This window comes from Leptosomus discolor, chromosome 16 (assembly GCF_034619465.1).
Source record: "Leptosomus discolor isolate bLepDis1 chromosome 16, bLepDis1.hap2, whole genome shotgun sequence".
Lineage (NCBI taxonomy): Eukaryota > Metazoa > Chordata > Aves > Leptosomiformes > Leptosomidae > Leptosomus > Leptosomus discolor.
Window position 1 is genome coordinate 6157950 of NC_141406.1, and position 18811 is coordinate 6176760.

An 18811-nucleotide genomic window follows, 5' to 3' on the forward strand; every position below is an offset into this window, starting at 1 on the left:
ACTGCCTGAGCAGTTGAGGGCTGACCAAAAGTTAAAGCCTGTTATTAAGGGCATGGTCCAAAAGCCTCTAGAACGCTGACAGGCTTGGGGCATCAATGAGCTCTCAAGGAAGCCTGTTCCAGTGTTTGACCGCCCTCTCGGTAAAGAAATGCTGGAGGACCCACAGCTGCCCTGTCCCTGTCCCACGCTGCGGGGCTGAGTTCCCCCTGTGTTCCCCGAGTGGCGCCCAGAGCCCTGCTGGGTGCCTCCCTCCCCTCTGCCAGCCCAGCTGTGCCAGGAGCCCCCGGGGCACGAGCCCAGGGGAGTTCAGCCCTGCTGAAACTGTGTCCCCAGCACCAAGAGGTGGGGACATGCCACGTTCGAGGGAGCTGGGCAAAGCTTTGCCTTCAGGCCCTGGAAGGGATGTTTGTCGTGGGTGCAGCAGCTCGAGGGCCGTGTGTGAGGCTGGTGGGACAGAGCAGGGCTGGCCGGGGGCTGCTCTGTTGTGCTGCAAGAGGAGCCACGGGCTGCTCCAGCACTGCCTGTGTCTGCCCAGTGCCAGCTCATTGGGCTCCTGCTCAGCCTGTGCAGGAGCACCCCAGCACCTCTGTCCCCCTGAGAAGCCCCTGGCCCTGGGCATTGCCCCAGGACGGCCCCACGACAGCAAGAGACTGTGCAGCACCCTGGCCCCTTCCGTCTTTTGTGTCAGGAGCTGCCACCTGTCTGGCCTCGTCCCTCTCCTCCTCGTGGTGCTCGCCCACAGCTCAGGTGCCCTGGCCAGACTCGCTGTGCCCAGCCAAGGCCTTTGGGCAGAGGGGTCTGGTCCCACTGCCCCGGGAGGGCTGTGCTCGTGGGTCACAGGCTGACCCCTGTCTTCTCCCCTCTCTCCTCTCCCTCTCCAGGTTCCCTGGTCCAGGCAGCGCTGACTCAGCCGCCCTCGGTGTCAGCGAACCCAGGACAAACCGTCCAGATCACCTGCTCTGGGCTACACAGCAGCGGTTATGCTGTTGGCTGGTACCAGCAGAAGGTACCTGGCACCGCCCCTGTCACTGTGATCTACAGCAGCGACAAGAGACCCTCGGGCATCCCTTCGCGATTCTCTGGCTCCATGTCCGGCTCCACGGGCACGTTAACCATCAGTGGGGTCCAAGCCGAGGACGAGGCCGTCTATTACTGTGGTGGCTGGGACAGCAGCAATGCTGGTCAGGGACATGGTGATGCTGGGATTAGGTTTTTCCCTCCTGTTCATTCCTACGCCTCCACTGTGTGAGGAAGAGCTATAGAGGGTGGGCAGTTGGTGCCCTTTTGCACTTGTGCATGTTCTGGCTGCATGTCTGTCCTGATGCCACCTCCTCTCTGTGCTGCCAGTGCAGTGTCGGTGTGTGCTGCTCAGCACCTCCTTCGTTGCCCCAGGGACCCGCAAGTGGTGTTTCCTGTGGGGCAGTAGTGCAGTGCTGCTGGGCAGGGGGAATTTCAGTCCCTCTTGTGCCTGAGAGACTTTCCACAGAGCTGAGCAGAGGTGGGGTTTGGGGGAATCCCTGGGCTGGGTAGGGACCCGTTGGCTCTTGGAAGGTCTGTGCATTGCAGGGCTATGCTGTAAGGCTCCAGGCACTCTGTGCCCCCTTTCCGTTCCACCCTTCAAAGCACTCTGGGCCTGGGCTGCATTTGGGGATGTTCCTGACTCATGCCAAGGGATGTGGAGGAGCCCAAGAGCCAGAGCCCATGTGCCTTGGATGCTTTGTGCTACTGTGCAGACAAGAGGTGTGAGGGGAAAGGGTGTTGTTTGGGGCACATTTAATCTTGAAAAGGCCCCAGTGGAGCTCATGCCCCCTGCACAGGCAGCCCAGTACCTCTGGTGTCCATGGTGGTGCTTCTCACCAGCCCATGCTGGGCTGGAGATGCCCCCATTCCCTCTGTCAATCACCATCTCCCCACGCAGCTTCCCACTGACTTTGCATTCCCTGCCCTGCATCCCTGGCTGCTGGCCTGGACGTGGTCCCCTCTGGGGCAGGGGTGTCTCCAGACTGCTGCAAAGGATGGGTGCCCCTGGCAGACCCTGCCTTTGGGCAGCCCGGTCTCAGTGAGAGGCATGAGGTGTGCCCCGAGGGGCAGCGGGCAGGGGCAGGGTCGAGGGTCTGTCTCCAGCCAGTCCTCAGGGAGTGCCTGGGCTTGGGGCAGCACCCAGGGTGTCCCGTCTGTGTGCCTGCAGGCAGAGGAGTGCCATCGCTGTCCTTGTGCCCGGGGATGGCTGTGCTCGTGGGGCACTGTCTGACCCCTGTCTTCTCCCCTCTCTCCTCTCCCTCTCCAGGTTCCCTGGTCCAGGCAGCGCTGACTCAGCCGCCCTCGGTGTCAGCGAACCCGGGACAAACCGTCCAGATCACCTGCTCCGGGGTTTACACTGGCAGCTATTATTATGTTGGCTGGTACCAACAGAAGGTACCTGGCACCGTCCCTGTCACTGTGATCTACAGCAGCAACAAGAGACCCTCGGGCATCCCTTCGCGATTCTCTGGTTCTGTGTCCGGCACCACGGGCACGTTAACCATCAGTGGGGTCCAAGCCGAGGACGAGGCCGTCTATTACTGTGGTGGCTGGGAGAGCAGCAGTGATGCTGTTGTAGTGACATGGAAGAATGTGGAAGTGAGGTCAAGGAGTTAAAGATGGAGGAGTTTCTGCATTTCTCCCTCCTGGCTCAGTAGGGCTGGGGTGCTGGAGCAGGTTCCTGTCTGTTTGCAAGGACGTGGCTGTGAATATTCTCCTGTCAGTGCTATTCCAGGCATGAGGTGACTCTGGGGCCAAGGGTGCTTCATATCTGTCCCAACAGAAGGCATGACTTTGCCTTGTCCCCAGCCCCCCTGCCTTTTGATCCTGGCTCTCCCCCATCCTTTTTGTGCTGCTGGAATTGCCTCTGTGCTGGGAAGCTGTGGAATGAGCAGGGCTCTACTCCCCCATAATGTGCCTGAACCCTGACCAGCGCTCTTCTCCAACTCTGGCACTCCCTATGCCTGCTTTTGCTACCTTTCCTCATAGGGCCCCATGGCTCTGGCCTTGGGCTCCGTGTGTGAGTCTCTAGGTCCCTGTGTGACATTGGGACCTTAAGGAACAGGGGCCCTGCCCCATTTGCTGCCCTGGGAGGTCTGTGCTCGTGGGGCACTGTCTGACCCCTGTCTTCTCCCCTCTCTCCTCTCCCTCTCCAGGTTCCCTGGTCCAGGCAGCGCTGACTCAGCCGCCCTCGGTGTCAGCGAACCCAGGACAAACCGTCCAGATCACCTGCTCGGGGCTTAGCAGTGGCAGTGCTGTCGGCTGGTACCAGCAGAAGGTACCTGGCACAGCCCCTGTCACTGTGATCTACGGGAGCAACAACAGACCCTCGGGCATCCCTTCGCGATTCTCTGGCTCCAAGTCCGGCTCCACAGGCACGTTAACCATCAGTGGGGTCCAAGCCGAGGACGAGGCCGTCTATTACTGTGGTGCCCAGGACAGCAGCGCTGATCAGCATCCAGGTGCCCCGCGGGGTGGCCATGGTTGGGTGCTCTGGGTTGACCGTTACTGGTTGCTGTGTGGGGGTGGCAGTTACCCGGATGGTGGTGGAGGAGGATGTGGGAGTGACGCAGGTCCTGGCCATGCAGACCTGTGGTGTGGCTGGTTGCTCCTGCCTGCAAAGTGTGATGTTGGCACTGGTGCTGGGTGTTTCTTTACCGTTGGGTAGCCTCTGCGCCAGGAGGCCAGCGCTGTCCCTTGCCGGGGAAGGCAGCGAGGCTCCCCTGTTACCAGGGTTTTGCTTAGCCCATGTGTGGGGCACGGCAGCCCAGCACTGGGGTGCCTGAGGCTGCTTCCTGGGCCCGGAGAGGGCTGAGTTGCAGCAGCTTCATGGAGTCGTTTTGCTTCCTGGTGTCTTCCCAGAAGCTGCGTGCTGATGTTTTGTAAGAAACCAGACTTCTGGAGGCACCGTCAGCTATAGCATTGTCCTAGGTTACAGTGTAAAATGTGCCAAAAGGAAAAAAAGTATTCTATTACCATCCTCAGGAGCTGTTGAGACCAGGTGGGGTGGTGCTCCCTGCCTCCCCTCTCTGGACTATCTCCTGTTAATGGCCCATCAAGGAACTGCCTCACGACTCCCCATCCCATTGTGAGATGCTCCGCCCAGGGGGGAAGGAGCCAAGCAATCCATGCCAAATAAAAACTGAGATCTCGAACACCCTAGCAGCCTTCTTCCACTGGATTCCCAGAGGAGCTTTTCCCCCCACTGGAGTTCCAGAGGACAAGAGCTACCTACCTACCGCTGGACCTTCGGAGGAAGACCAGACCCTTTTACCTGATTGCTGCTTCAACAGAACTACATCCATCGCTTCAGGAGGACTGCAGCCAGCATCTTATCGGACTGCTACTGCCACCCTAACAGGGTGTCAGGTTGTAGTTCTGACTCTGTCAGTGTAAACCAGTGGGTTGTTTGTTTTTTCCCTGCCTTGTGTTATATATATATATATATATATATATATATATATATTAGTAAAGAACTGTTATTCCTATTCCCCATATCTTTGCCTGAAGGCCCGTTAATTTCAAAATTATAATAATTTGGAGGGAAGGGGGTTGCACTTTCCGTTTCAAGGGAGGCTCCTGCCTTCCTCCACAAACACCTGTCTTTCAAACCAAGACAAGCATCTGAGCCTGACACGACCCGGGCTGTTTGGGAGCCTGGAGGGCTGCTCTAGGCTAAGTGCAACTCTGCCTGAGACGCTGTTGTCAGTGCCTGCGAACTGCAGTGCTTCCCCGCTCCCCGCAGCCCTTGGCAACCCAGCGTATTAGAACACGTAAGCGTGAGGCCTGTAGGTAGCGAGAAGCGCAAGCGAGGTGGGACGATCGCCAAAGCATGTTTCCTTTGCAGGAGCGTCGTCCCTTCGTTTGTGCTGATGGATATCCAGGCTGCCACAGTGGTGACTTATGTGTACCAACTGGTTGAGGATGATGTGAAAGTAGAAAGAAAGGAGTTCAAGAAGTACTGGATCGTGTCGCGACCCACTTGTTGACTTGGGGCTGCCTTTCAGTCCTCCTCTTTGCAGTTAAGTGGGGGCAGGCCGCGGGGGGGTGCTGCTGCTGCGCGGGTTGGACCGTAGAGCCGCCACAAGGCCTTGTTGCTGGTGAGCTTGTGAAAAAGCGCTGGTCTTGGTTCCCAAGGTGAACTTGAAGCAGAAGGAAGTGCTGATTGCGAGGCCTGTGGAAAACATGCCGTGCCTGAGGAGGGGCTGCTGTGTTCCTGGCCTAAGGGAGTCGCAGAGGGCGGTGGTAGCTTGGGGTTGAGCCTCTTCTGTAAAACGAGCACAGACTAATAAATCCCTGTCTTCGTGCGTGCGGGTCGGATTTGTTATGGTTCTGAAAGGGGAAGGGAGGCCGGAGTTTGGTGCGAGGGGGCTCCGAGGGCTGAAAGGACGCTGCTGTTTGGTTCCCGAGACGCAGCCCTGAAGCACTTCAGGATCTGTCAGGGATGCCCAAGGACTCTAATCCCTCTGGCAAAGCCCTCCCACCCCCTGGTTCGGGGCGGGCCTGGGCAGGGCGGTGTGAGGAGCTGGGCAGGCTGGGCCTTTGCCCTCACGCTCCAGAGGTCGCAGAGGCCAGAGCACTTCTCCTCGCCCCTGCGGTGGGAGCGTCCGTGCTGCCGCAGCACTCCTGGCTCGGGAGGTGTGGGCGCACGAGCCCGGGCAGGGCTGTGCTGTGGGCAGGGCGCTGGCAGGGTGCTGCGGGCTTGTGCTGGGCCGGCTGCGGGTGCGGAGCCCTGTGGAGAAGCGCCCGTGGCAGGAGGGGAAGGGGAGCGTGGCCGGAGGAGCTGTGCCGCCGCAGGGGGCTGCTGTAAGTGTGGGTGAGGGATGCCAGGGGCACAGGCCGGGCTGAGGTGGCTGCGGGGGACGCTTCAGCAAGGCAGGGCAGAAAAGCGTTCCTGCTGTCCCTTGGCCTGGCTCTTGGCTAAGGTTGTGATTACCGACACGGGAGTGGAGGAGTGTTTGCCCAGACACCTCGATCCAGCTGGTCAGAGGCCTGTGGCTCCCGAGAGAAACCCGTTGGCGGTGCCCTGGTGTGAAGCAGGACATGGTTTTCCCAGCTGAGCGACCAAGGGAGCAGGCAGCCCAGAGGGATCTTGGTGTCTTTGGTGAGCGGGAGATTTGCCTGCGATGGGCAGGGGGAGCACGGGGACAGGAGCTGCCAGAGAATGTTGGTGGCCACGTTTCCACAGAGGGTGGCGCGGGAGCAGGTGGTGGCTTAAAAGGGAGTTGGGGTTCGCGACACAGCTCCATCGGCGTGGGGACACGGCTCTGTTGGGATCGCGCCATGGCCTGGGCCCCTCTCCTCCTCGTGGTGCTCGCCCACAGCTCAGGTGCCCTGGCCAGACTCGCTGTGCCCAGCCAAGGCCTTTGGGCAGAGGGGTCTGGTCCCACTGCCCCGGGAGGGCTGTGCTCGTGGGGCACAGGCTGACCCCTGTCTTCTCCCCTCTCTCCTCTCCCTCTCCAGGTTCCCTGGTCCAGGCAGCGCTGACTCAGCTGCCCTCGGTGTCAGCGAACCCAGGACAAACCTTCCAGATCACCTGCTCTGGAGGTAGCAGCAGCAGCAACTGGTATGCCTGGTTCCAGCAGAAGGTACCTGGCACCGGCCCTGTCACTGTGATCTACCAGAACGACAAGAGACCCTCGGGCATCCCTTCGCGATTCTCTGGCTCCAAGTCCGGCACCACGGGCACGTTAACCATCAGTGGGGTCCAAGCCGAGGACGAGGCCGTCTATTACTGTGGTGGTGCTGACAGCAGCAGCAACTATGGTTTCTGGTGGCATTGAGTAATAGGAAGTGAGAAACAGACTCTAAAATCGGAGGAAGGGTTTCAACCCTTCTCCCTCCTGGCTGGCTGTGGGGCTGAGGCAAGTTCCTGTCCCCTTTGCACAACCATGGCTGTGAATGTCTCCTCTTTCCTGATCCAGAGAACTGCAGGTTCTCTTGGTCTCCCCCTGACAGCCGGGGAGGAGCATTATCTTTGCCCCAACAAAATTCACAGTGTTGCCTTGTCACCCTCCCCGCTGCCTCTTCCTAGTGATGACCATGTTGTCCTGCTGCTGCCAGAGCAGCCTCTGTGCTGAGATGTGTTGTGCTGTACTCCCCAAATTTGCAAGTGACTGTGGTGGCATCCATTACTCTCTGAATATGATATTCCTATCTCACTGCCCCAGGAGGGCTGTGCTCGTGGGGCACTGGCTGACCCCTGGCTTCTCCCCTCTCTCCTCTCCCTCTCCAGGTTCCCTGGTCCAGGCAGCACTGACTCAGCCGGTCTCAGTGTCAGCGAACCCAGGACAAACCGTCCAGATCCCCTGCTCTGGGAGTAGCACCACTTTTGGCAGCTACTATGGCTGGTTCCAGCAGAAGGTACCTGGCAGTGCCCCCATCACTGTCATCTACTGGAATACCTACAGACCCGCGGACATCCCTTCACGATTCTCCGGATCCATATCTGGCACCACGGGCACGTTAACCATCAGTGGGGTCCAAGCCGAGGACGAGGCCGTCTATTACTGTGGCAGCTACAATGGCAGCAGTACTGGTCATCATGATGGAGGCACAGACACTGGCTTTCCTCTCCTCTTGCTTTTGCCAGTTCTACTTACACGACGCTTGTAGTTTGTCCTTGGGCTCTGTGTGCTGGGCTGAGTCGCTCTGTGTCATCATGGCATTTAGGCACAGGGAGGTCCTGTCCCTGTCACACTTCCTGGGGAGGGCTGTGCTCGTGGGGCACTGTCTGACCCCTGTCTTCTCCCCTCTCTCCTCTCCCTCTCCAGGTTCCCTGGTCCAGGCAGCGCTGACTCAGCCGCCCTCGGTGTCAGCGAACCCGGGACAAACCGTCCAGATCACCTGCTCTGGGGTGTACAGCAGCAGCAGCTATGAAGTGGGCTGGTACCAGCAGAAGGTACCTGGCACTGCCCCTGTCACTGTGATCTACTGGAATGACAAGAGACCCTCGGGCATCCCTTCGTGATTCTCTGGCTCCAAGTCCGGCTCCACGGGCACGTTAACCATCAGTGGGGTCCAAGCCGAGGATGAGGCCGTCTATTACTGTGGTGGCTACGGCAGCAGCTATATTGATACCACACTGACATGGAGCAACGGGAAAGTGATAAAAAGTACTCTTGCCATCACAGACATGTAGTAGTCTCTGTTGTCGCTGTTTGATGGTAGGACAGGTCCCTTCCATGTCCCTGCCCTTGCTGCCCTGAGCTGCCAGTGGCTGTGCCTGGTGTCCCAGCTCAGCTGTCAATTAGAGCCCCAGGTCTGTGCCTGTCCCCTGTCATTTGGGGAGGAGATCTACAGCACTTGGCAACATGCCATTCTTCTTGGCCACATTACCTACGCATGGGCTCCAAGCTGAGGAGGAGGCGGAGAGGCTGTCTGTAACTGTCGTGGCTGGGACAGCAGTGCTGAGGAGGGTCACTGCAACCCCCATCACCTGGGAAGAGAGAAACAAACCTGCTGCTGCCCCAGAGCCCCTCGGGTGTGACCTGCTGCTGCTGCTGTGGAAAGCCCCAGAATCGCTGGGTCTGTAGGTGCCTCTGGAGGTTGTCTTGTCCCACCCCCTGCTCGATTCTGGGTTGGCTACTGCAGCTTGCCCACAGCCTGTCCAGGCCGGTTTTGAATATCTCCAAGGCTGGAGACTTCACAGCTCTCTGGGCAACTCGTTCCGGTGTTTGGCCATCCTTGCAGCAGGAAAAAGGTTTTCCTATCTTCAGGCATCTTTTCCTGTGTTTCAGTCTGTGCCCATTGCCTCTCGTGCCCTCAGCGGACACCTCTGAGAGGAGCCTGCCTCCATCTCCTTTCCTACCCATATTGTTGTTTCTAATGTTGATAAGATGTCCCTGAGGTTCCCTGCCTTGGGCTCTGCCACCCCAGCTAGCGCTGCCTCTCTCTGTACAAGTGATGTGCTGAGCGCGTTATCACTATCAGAGCCCTTCTCCGCCTTTGATCCCATCTGTCCCCATCCCTGGCGGGGGAGCCCAGTGCTGTCACAGCGCTGAGCTGTGTCACCGAGCTCTGAGTGGAGGGGAAGGATCCTCTCCCCGACTGCTGGCAATGCTCCTGCTAAGGCAGCCCATGGGTGCGTTGCTGGCTCCTGTGTAGCTTGATGGCTTCCCAGCCCTCCGTGGCCTTTTCTGCCAGGGGTCTGCTGCCGCTTTGGCCCCTGCAGGCCTGGACAGGGGTGTCCCACCCAAGGAAAAGGCACTGCATGGCTCTTAGCAAGAGAAGGGCCAAGGGCACGATTATTGATCCCCAGAGGCAATGGGGAAGGACAGGAATGTGCAAGAGCTGTGCAGGGCCTGGGAAACCCGTAGGAGGGGAAGATGTGGAATTTCTAGTGTGGGGTGCTGGGGATTGGTGTCATCCCACCCCCTTGACTGGGTGCTGCGAGCATCGTCTGCCCCCCACCCCACCTCCCCTTCCTTCCAGCAGCCCGGCTCTCCTGAGCCCTTTGTCCCTGCAGCTGCTCAGCCCATCTGCGGACAGGGGCTCTGTGCTGCTGGGATTTAGGTTCTGAGTTGGGATGTTTCTCCACTCTGTGCCTGGGGACAATCCCTGCTGCATCTGGGGTGGTGGGGTTGGGCGGGGAGCAGGGAGGGAGGTGGGGAGAGAGGCACGAGCAGGATCCGGCCATGAGCATGGGGTCAGATTTGCATGGAGGGACCGTGCTCCAGGCATGCAGGGAGTTAAAAAGGAGTCGGGGTCCGCGACACAGCTCCATCGGCGTGGGGACACGGATCTGTTGGGATCACGCCATGGCCTGGGCCCCTCTCCTCCTCGTGGTTCTCGCCCACAGCTCAGGTGCCCCGGCCAGACTCGCTGTGCCCGGCCAAGGCCTTTGGGCAGAGGGATCCTTCCTCACTGCTCTGGGAGGGCTGTGCTCGTGGGGCACTGGCTGACCGCTGTCTTCTCCCCTCCTCTCCCTCTCCAGGTTCCCTGGTCCAGGCAGCGCTGACTCAGCCGGTCTCGGTGTCAGCCAACCCAGGACAAACCATTCAAATCACCTGCTCTGGGATTAGCGGCAGCTATGTTGGCTGGTACCAGCAGAAGGTACCTGGCACAGCCCCTGTCACTGTGATCTACCAGAGCAACAAGAGACCCTCGGGCATCCCTTCGCGATTCTCTGGCTCCAAGTCCGGCAGCACGGGCACGTTAACCATCAGTGGGGTCCAAGCCGAGGACGAGGCCGTCTATTACTGTGGTAGCTACGACAGCAGTTACACTGGTGCCATAGTGACACAGAGCAATGGGGAAGTGATACAAAATCCTCCTGCCAACGCAGACACAAGTTAGGACTCTGTTTCCCTGTTTGATGGTAGGACAGGTCACTGCCATGGCCCTGCCCTTGCTGCCCTGAGCTGCCAGAGGCTGTGCCTGGTGTCCGGCTTGGCTGTCCCTTAGAGCCCCAGGTCTGTGCCTGTCCCTTGTCATTTTGGGAGGGGATTCATAGCACTTGGGATCATGACATTCTTCTAAGCCACATTACCTACGCTTGGGCTCCAAGCCGAGGAGGCGGAGAGGCTGTCTGTAACTGGGCTGGCTGGGACAGCAGTGCTGAGGAGGGTCACTGCAAGCCCGGTCACTGGGGAAGAGAGAAACAAAACTGCCACTGCCCCAGGACCCCTCGGGTGTCGCCTGCTGCTATGGCGGCTGCTGCTGCTGCTGCCGCTTGGTCACGGTGTTGGAGCAGCACATGTGCCTGTGAGGTGGCTCCTGTCATGTGGCACGTGCTTGGCTCCAGCCGGTCCCCTCCAGCTGCCTGTAGGGAGACAGGCCCCTGCATCCCTGCCCTGCTCGTGCCCATCGGGGTCTCTGTGCCCCGAGCGCTCTGGGACGGGCAACGTCGAGGAGGTGGGGGTGTTTCTTACAGCTGCAGCTGCTCTTGGGCTGGGCACGAGGCTGCCACAGGCAGCTGCGATGGCTGGGCAGGAGCAGGGCTGGCTGGGGGCTGCCCCAACAGCTGTGAGCAGAGCCCCTGGCCTGCCCTGGCTCTGGCTGCGTTTGCCCAGCACCAGCCCCTGCCCCTTGGGCTCATGACCTGCTCGTGGGGAGCCATCGCTGAGCCCCGGGGCTCGGTGCTGAACGACCCCGGTTGTGCCGCGGGGTGGATGGCTGGGGAGAGCGAAGGTGTTGAGCGGTGGGCCTGGGCTGGCAGGGGAAGAGCCAGGGCAGAAAAGCAGCGGAGCAAGAGGGTACCTTAGGGGCCTGGGACACCCGTAGGAGGGACACGTGTCGAAAGTGGGGTAGGGAGTGCTGGGGTTTGGCGTCATCCCCATCCCTTCAATGGGAGCTGCTAGCACCGCCTGCCACCCTGGGGGACCCCATTCCCCCCAGCCACCCAGCTTTCCTGAACCCATTGGCCCTACAGCTGCTCGGCCAGGACTTGGGATGGGGTGATGGGTCTGTGCTGGTGGGTTTTTGGTTCTGAGTTGGGAGGTGGTGGTGCTCTGTGCCTGAGGACAAGCCCTGCTGCGTCTGGGGTGGTGGGGTTGGGCGGGGAGCAGGGAGGGAGGTGGGGAGAGAGGAGCGGGCAGGATCCAGCCATGAGCGTGGGGTCAGATTTGCATGGAGGGGCCGTGCTCCGGGCAGGCGGAGGCTTAAAAGGGAGTCGGGGTCTGCGACACAGCTCCATCGGCGTGGGGACACGGATCTGGTGGGATCGCGCCATGGCCTGGGCCCCTCTCCTCCTCGTGGTGCTCGCCCACAGCTCAGGTGCCCTGGCCAGACTTGCTATGCCCGGCCTAGGCGTTTGGGCAGAGGGGTCTGGTCCTACTGCCCCGGGAGGGCTCTGCTCGTGGGGCACAGGCTGACTCCTGTCTTCTCCCCTCTCTCCTCTCCCTCTCCAGGTTCCCTGGTCCAGGCAGCAGTGACTCAGCCGCCCTCGGTGTCAGCGAACCCAGGACAAACCGTCCAGATCACCTGCTCTGGGCTTAGCAGCAGCAGCAACAGCTATGTTGGCTGGTACCAGCAGAAGGTGGCTGGTACCAGCAGAAGGTACCTGGCACCGGCCCTGTCACTGTGATCTACAATGACAACAAGAGACCCTCGGGCATCCCTTCGCGATTCTCTGGTTCTGCCTCCGGCTCCACGGGCACGTTAACCATCAGTGGGGTCCAAGCCGAGGACGAGGCCGTCTATTACTGTGGTGGCTACGACGGCAGCTATAATGTTGACACGGAGCAACGGGGAAGTGATACAAACACCTCCTGCCATCACAGGCGCTCATGATGCATCTCTGCTTGTCCCCATTTGATGGTGGGACAGGTCCCTGTCATGGCCCTGACCGTGCTGCCCGGTGCTGCAGGTGGTTGTGCCTGGTGTGCCAGCTTGGTCAGCCCTTTGAGCCCCAGGTCTGTGCCGGTCCCCTGTCATTTGGGGAGCATAGTGGGTAGGGTAGTGTAGAATAGAATAGGATAGGGCAGGGGTTTTCTGTTGGAAGGGACCTACATTGATCATCTGTTCCCACTGCCTGAGCAGTTGAGGGCTGACCAAAAGTTAAAGCCTGTTATTAAGGGCATGGTCCAAAAGCCTCTAGAACGCTGACAGGCTTGGGGCATCGATGAGCTCTTGAGGAAGCCTGTTCCAGTGTTTGACCGCCCTCTCGGTAAAGAAATGCTGGAGGACCCACAGCTGCCCTGTCCCTGTCCCACGCTGCGGGGCTGAGTTCCCCCTGTGTTCCCCGAGTGGCGCCCAGAGCCCTGCCGGGTGCCTCCCTGCCCTCTGCCAGCCCAGCTGTGCCAGGAGCCCCCGGGGCACGAGCCCAAGGGAGTTCAGCCCTGCTGAAACTGTGTCCCCAGCACCAAGAGGTGGGGATGTGCCATGTTCAAGGGAGCTGGGCAAAGCTTTGCCTTCAGGCCCTGGAAGGGATGTTTGTCGTGGGTGCAGCAGCTCGAGGGCCGTGTGTGAGGCTGGTGGGACAGAGCAGGGCTGGCCGGGGGCTGCTCTGTTGTGCTGCAAGAGGAGCCACGGGCTGCTCCAGCACTGCCTGTGTCTGCCCAGTGCCTGCTCATTGGGCTCCTGCTCAGCCTGTGCAGGAGCACCCCAGCACCTCTGTCCCCCTGGGAAGCCCCTGGCCCTGGGCATTGCCCCAGGACGGCCCCACGACAGTAAGAGACTGTGCAGCACCCTGGCCCCTTCCGTCTTTTGTGTCAGGAGCTGCCACCTGTCTGGCCTCGTCCCTCTCCTCCTCGTGGTGCTCGCCCACAGCTCAGGTGCCCTGGCCAGACTCGCTGTGCCCAGCCAAGGCCTTTGGGCAGAGGGGTCTGTTCCCACTGCCCCGGGAGGGCTGTGCTCGTGGGGCACAGGCTGACCCCTGTCTTCTCCCCTCTCTCCTCTCCCTCTCCAGGTTCCCTGGTCCAGGCAGCGCTGACTCAGCCGCCCTCGGTGTCAGCGAACCCAGGACAAACCGTCCAGATCACCTGCTCTGGGCTACACAGCACCGGTGCTGTTGGCTGGTACCAGCAGAAGGTACCTGGCACCGGCCCTGTCACTGTGATCTACAGCAGCAACCAGAGACCCTCGAGCATCCCTTCATGATTCTCTGGCTCCATGTCCAGCTCCACAAGCACGTTAACCATCAGTGGGGTCCAAGCCGGGGATCAGGCTGACTATTACTGTGGTGGTAGGGAGAGCGGCAACGCTGGTCAGGGTAATGGTGATGCTGAGAATCCTTTTTTCCTCTCCTGTTCATTGGTACCCTCTGCTTTGCACGGAGGAGAGCTGTGGAGGGCGGGCAGTTGACAGCCTGGGGCGTTTTGGCGGTTGTTCTTACTTTGTTGGATTATTTCCTGCCCCTCCTTCCTGATGCCACCTCCTCTCTGGTGCCCATGCTGTGCTGGAGATGCCCCCATTCCCTCTGTCAATCACCATCTCCCACCACAGCTTCCCACTGACTTTGCATTCCCTGCCCTGCATCCCTGGCTGCTGGCCTGGACGTGGCCCCCTCTGGGGCATGGGCAGGGGTGTCTCCAGCTGCTGCAAAGGCTGGGTGCCCCTGGCAGGCCTTGCCCCTGGGCAGCCCGGTCTCAGTGAGAGGCATGAGGTGTGCCCCGAGGGGCAGCAGGCAGGGCCAGGGTCGAGGGTCTGGCTCCAGCCAGTCCTCAGGGAGTGCCTGGGCTTGGGGCAGCACCCAGGGTGTCCCATCTGTGTGCCTGCAGGCAGAGGAGTGCCATCGCTGTCCTTGTGCCCGGGGATGGCTGTGCTCGTGGGGCACTGGCTGACCCGTGTCTTCTCCCCTCTCTCCTCTCCCTCTCCAGGTTCCCTGGTCCAGGCAGCGCTGACTCAGCCGCCCTCGGTGTCAGCGAACCTGGGACAAACCGTCCAGATCACCTGCTACGTGAGCAGCTACAGCTATGCCTGGTTCCAGCAGAAGGTACCTGGCACTGTCCCCGTCACTGTGATCTACGATAATGACAAGAGACCCTCGGGCATCCCTTCGCGATTCTCTGGCTCCAAGTCCGGCTCCACAGGCACGTTAACCATCAGTGGGGTCCAAGCCGAGGACGAGGCCGTCTATTACTGTGGTGCCCAGGACAGCAGCGCTGATCAGCATCCAGGTGCCCCGCGGGGTGGCCATGGTTGGGTGCTCTGGGTTGACCGTTACTGGTTGCTCTGTGGGGGTGGCAGTTACCCCGATGGTGGTGGAGGAGGATGTGGGAGTGACGCAGGTCCTGGCCGTGCAGACCTGTGGTGTGGCTGGTTGCTCCTGCCTGCAAAGTGTGATGTTGGCACTGGTGCTGGGTGTTTCTTTACCGTTGGGTAGCCTCTGCGCCAGGAGGCCAGCGCTGTCCCTTCCCGGGGAAGGCAGCGAGGCTCCCCTGTTACCAGGGTTTAGCTTAGCCCATGTGTGGGGCACGGCAGCCCAGCACTGGGGTGCCTGAGGCTGCTTCCTGGGCCCGGAGAAGGCTGAGTTGCAGCAGCTTCATGGAGTCGTTTTGCTTCCTGGTGTCTTCCCAGAAGCTGTCTGCTGATGTTTTGTAAGAAACCAGACTTCTGGAGGCACCGTCAGCTTTAGCATTGTCCTAGGTTACAGTGTAAAATGTGCCAAAAGGAAAAAAAGTATTCTATTACCATCCTCAGGAGCTGTTGAGACCAGGTGGGGTGGTGCTCCCTGCCTCCCCCCTCTGGACTATCTCCTGTTAATGGCCCATCAAGGAACTGCCTCACGACTCCCCATCCCATTGTGAGATGCTCCGCCCAGGGGGGAAGGAGCCAAGCAATCCATGCCAAATAAAAACTGAGATCTCGAACACCCTAGCAGCCTTCTTCCACTGGATTCCCAGAGGAGCTTTTCCCCCCACTGGAGTTCCAGAGGACAAGAGCTACCTACCTACCGCTGGACCTTCGGAGGAAGACCAGACCCTTTTACCTGATTGCTGCTTCAACAGAACTACATCCATCGCTTCAGGAGGACTGCAGCCAGCATCTTATCGGACTGCTACTGCCACCCTAACAGGGTGTCAGGTTGTAGTTCTGACTCTGTCAGTGTAAACCAGTGGGTTGTTTGTTTTTTCCCTGCCTTGTGTTATATATATATATATTAGTAAAGAACTGTTATTCCTATTCCCCATATCTTTGCCTGAAGGCCCGTTAATTTCAAAATTATAATAATTTGGAGGGAAGGGGGTTGCACTTTCCGTTTCAAGGGAGGCTCCTGCCTTCCTCCACAGACACCTGTCTTTCAAACCAAGACAAGCATCTGAGCCTGACACGACCCGGGCTGTTTGGGAGCCTGGAGGGCTGCTCTAGGCTAAGTGCAACTCTGCCTGAGACACTGTTGTCAGTGCCTGCGAACTGCAGTGCTTCCCCGCTCCCCGCAGCCCTTGGCAACCCAGCGTATTAGAACACGTAAGCGTGAGGCCTGTTGGTAGCGAGAAGCGCAAGCGAGGTGGGACGATCGCCAAAGCATGTTTCCTTTGCAGGAGCGTCGTCCCTTCGTTTGTGCTGATGGATATCCAGGCTGCCACAGTGGTGACTTATGTGTACCAACTGGTTGAGGATGATGTGAAAGTAGAAAGAAAGGAGTTCAAGAAGTACTGGATCGTGTCGCGACCCGCTTGTTGACTTGGGGCTGCCTTTCAGTCCTCCTCTTTGCAGTTAAGTGGGGGCAGGCCGCGGGGGGGTGCTGCTGCTGCGCGGGTTGGACCGTAGAGCCGCCACAAGGCCTTGTTGCTGGTGAGCTTGTGAAAAAGCGCTGGTCTTGGTTCCCAAGGCGAACTTGAAGCAGAAGGAAGTGCTGATTGCGAGGCCTGTGGAAAACATGCCGTGCCTGAGGAGGGGCTGCTGTGTTCCTGGCCTAAGGGAGTCGCAGAGGGCGGTGGTAGCTTGGGGTTGAGCCTCTTCTGTAAAACGAGCACAGACTAATAAATCCCTGTCTTCGTGCGTGCGGGTCGGATTTGTTATGGTTCTGAAGGGGGAAGGGAGGCCGGAGTTTGGTGCGAGGGGGCTCCGAGGGCTGAAAGGACGCTGCTGTTTGGTTCCCGAGACGCAGCCCTGAAGCACTTCAGGATCTGTCAGGGATGCCCAAGGACTCTAATCCCTCTGGCAAAGCCCTCCCACCCCCTGGTTCGGGGCGGGCCTGGGCAGGGCGGTGTGAGGAGCTGGGCAGGCTGGGCCTTTGCCCTCACGCTCCAGAGGTCGCAGAGGCCAGAGCACTTCTCCTCGCCCCTGCGGTGGGAGCGTCCGTGCTGCCGCAGCACTCCTGGCTCGGGAGGTGTGGGCGCACGAGCCCGGGCAGGGCTGTGCTGTGGGCAGGGCGCTGGCAGGGTGCTGCGGGCTTGTGCTGGGCCGGCTGCGGGTGCGGAGCCCTGTGGAGAAGCGCCCGTGGCAGGAGGGGAAGGGGAGCGTGGCCGGAGGAGCTGTGCCGCCGCAGGGGGCTGCTGTAAGGGTGGGTGAGGGATGCCAGGGGCACAGGCCGGGCTGAGGTGGCTGCGGGGGACGCTTCAGCAAGGCAGGGCAGAAAAGCGTTCCTGCTGTCCCTTGGCCTGGCTCTTGGCTAAGGTTGTGATTACCGACACGGGAGTGGAGGAGTGTTTGCCCAGACACCTCGATCCAGGTGGTCAGAGGCCTGTGGCTCCCGAGAGAAACCCGTTGGCGGTGCCCTGGTGTGAAGCAGGACGTGGTTTTCCCAGCTGAGCGACCAAGGGAGCAGGCAGGCCAGAGGGATCTTGGTGTCTTTGGTGAGCAGGAGATTTGCCTGCGATGGACAGGGGGAGCACGGGGACAGGAGCTGCCAGAGAATGTTGGTGGCCACGTTTCCACAGAGGGTGGCGCGGGAGCAGGTGGTGGCTTAAAAGGGAGTTGGGGTTCGCGACACAGCTCCATCGGCGTGGGGACACGGCTCTGTTGGGATCGCGCCATGGCCTGGGCCCCTCTCCTCCTCGTGGTGCTCGCCCACAGCTCAGGTGCCCTGGCCAGACTCGCTGTGCCCGGCCAAGGCCTTTGGGCAGAGGGGTCTGGTCCTACTGCCCAGGGAGGGCTGTGCTCGTGGTGCACAGGCTGACCCCTGTCTTCTCCCCTCTCTCCTCTCCCTCTCCAGGTTCCCTGGTCCAGGCAGCGGTGACTCAGCCGCCCTCGGTGTCAGCGAACCCAGGACAAACCGTCCAGATCACCTGCTCTGGGCTGTACAGCAGCAGCAGCAGCTATGTTGGCTGGTACCAGCAGAAGGTACCTGGCACCGTCCCTGTCACTGTGATCTACGAGAGCAACAAGAGACCCTCGGGCATCCCTTCGCGATTCTCTGGCTCCAAGTCCGGCACCACGGGCACGTTAACCATCAGTGGGGTCCAAGCCGAGGATGAGGCCGTCTATTACTGTGGTGGCTGGGACAGCAGCAATGCTGGTCAGGGACATGGTGATGCTGGGATTAGGTTTTTCCCTCCTGTTCATTCCTACGCCTCCACTGTGTGAGGAAGAGCTATAGAGGGTGGGCACTTGGTGCCCTTTTGCACTTGTGCGTGGTCTGGCTGCATGTCTGTCCTGATGCCACCTCCTCTCTGTGCTGCCAGTGCAGTGTCGGTGTGTGCTGCTCAGCACCTCCTTCGTTGCCCCAGGGACCTGCAAGTGGTGTTTCCTGTGGGGCAGTAGTGCAGTGCTGCTGGGCAGGGGGAATTTCAGTCCCTCTTGTGCCTGAGAGACTTTCCACAGAGATGAGCAGAGGTGGGGTTTGGGGGAATCCCTGGGCTGGGTAGGGACCCGTTGGCTCTGGGAAGGTCTGTGCGTTGCAGGGCTATGCTGTAAGGCTCCAGGCACTCTGTGCCCCCTTTCCGTTCCACCCTTCAAAGCACTCTGGGCCTGGGCTGCATTTGGGGATGTTCCTGACTCATGCCAAGGGATGTGGAGGAGCCCAAGAGCCAGAGCCCATGTGCCCTGGGTGCTTTGTGCTACTGTGCAGACAAGAGGTGTGAGGGGAAAGGGTGTTGTTTGGGGCACATTTAATCTTGAAAAGGCCCCGGTGGAGCTCATGCCCCCTGCACAGGCAGCCCAGTACCTCTGGTGTCCATGGTGGTGCTTCTCACCAGCCCATACTGGGCTGGAGATGCCCCCATTCCCTCTGTCAATCACCATCTCCCCACACAACTTCCCACTGACTTTGCATTCCCTGCCCTGCATCCCTGGCTGCTGGCCTGGACGTGGCCCCCTCTGGGGATGGGCAGGGGTGTCTCCAGACTGCTGCAAAGGCTGGGTACCCCTGGCAGACCTTGCCCCTGGGCAGCCCAGTCTCAGTGAGAGGCATGAGGTGTGCCCCGAGGGGCAGCAGGCAGGGCCAGGGTCGAGGGTCTGGCTCCAG

The 18811-nt window shown here is 60.2% G+C and overlaps 3 gene segments (V, D, J or C); all 3 read left to right on the forward strand.

Moving 5' to 3' along the window:
- The first annotated feature begins 9779 nt into the window (after positions 1 to 9779).
- LOC147414306 (Ig lambda chain V-1 region-like) lies at positions 9780 to 10317 on the forward strand. The segment is given in 2 exon segments: positions 9780 to 9825; positions 9956 to 10317. Coding segments are annotated over 2 exon segments (408 nt in total).
- A 1373-nt stretch (positions 10318 to 11690) lies between these two features.
- On the forward strand, positions 11691 to 13560 carry LOC147414307 (Ig lambda chain V-1 region-like). The segment is given in 5 exon segments: positions 11691 to 11736; positions 11871 to 11966; positions 11999 to 12214; positions 13177 to 13284; positions 13370 to 13560. Coding segments are annotated over 5 exon segments (657 nt in total).
- Positions 13561 to 17380: 3820 nt separating this feature from the next.
- Positions 17381 to 17931, forward strand: LOC104342052 (Ig lambda chain V-1 region-like). The segment is given in 2 exon segments: positions 17381 to 17426; positions 17561 to 17931. Coding segments are annotated over 2 exon segments (417 nt in total).
- Positions 17932 to 18811: the final 880 nt, after the last annotated feature.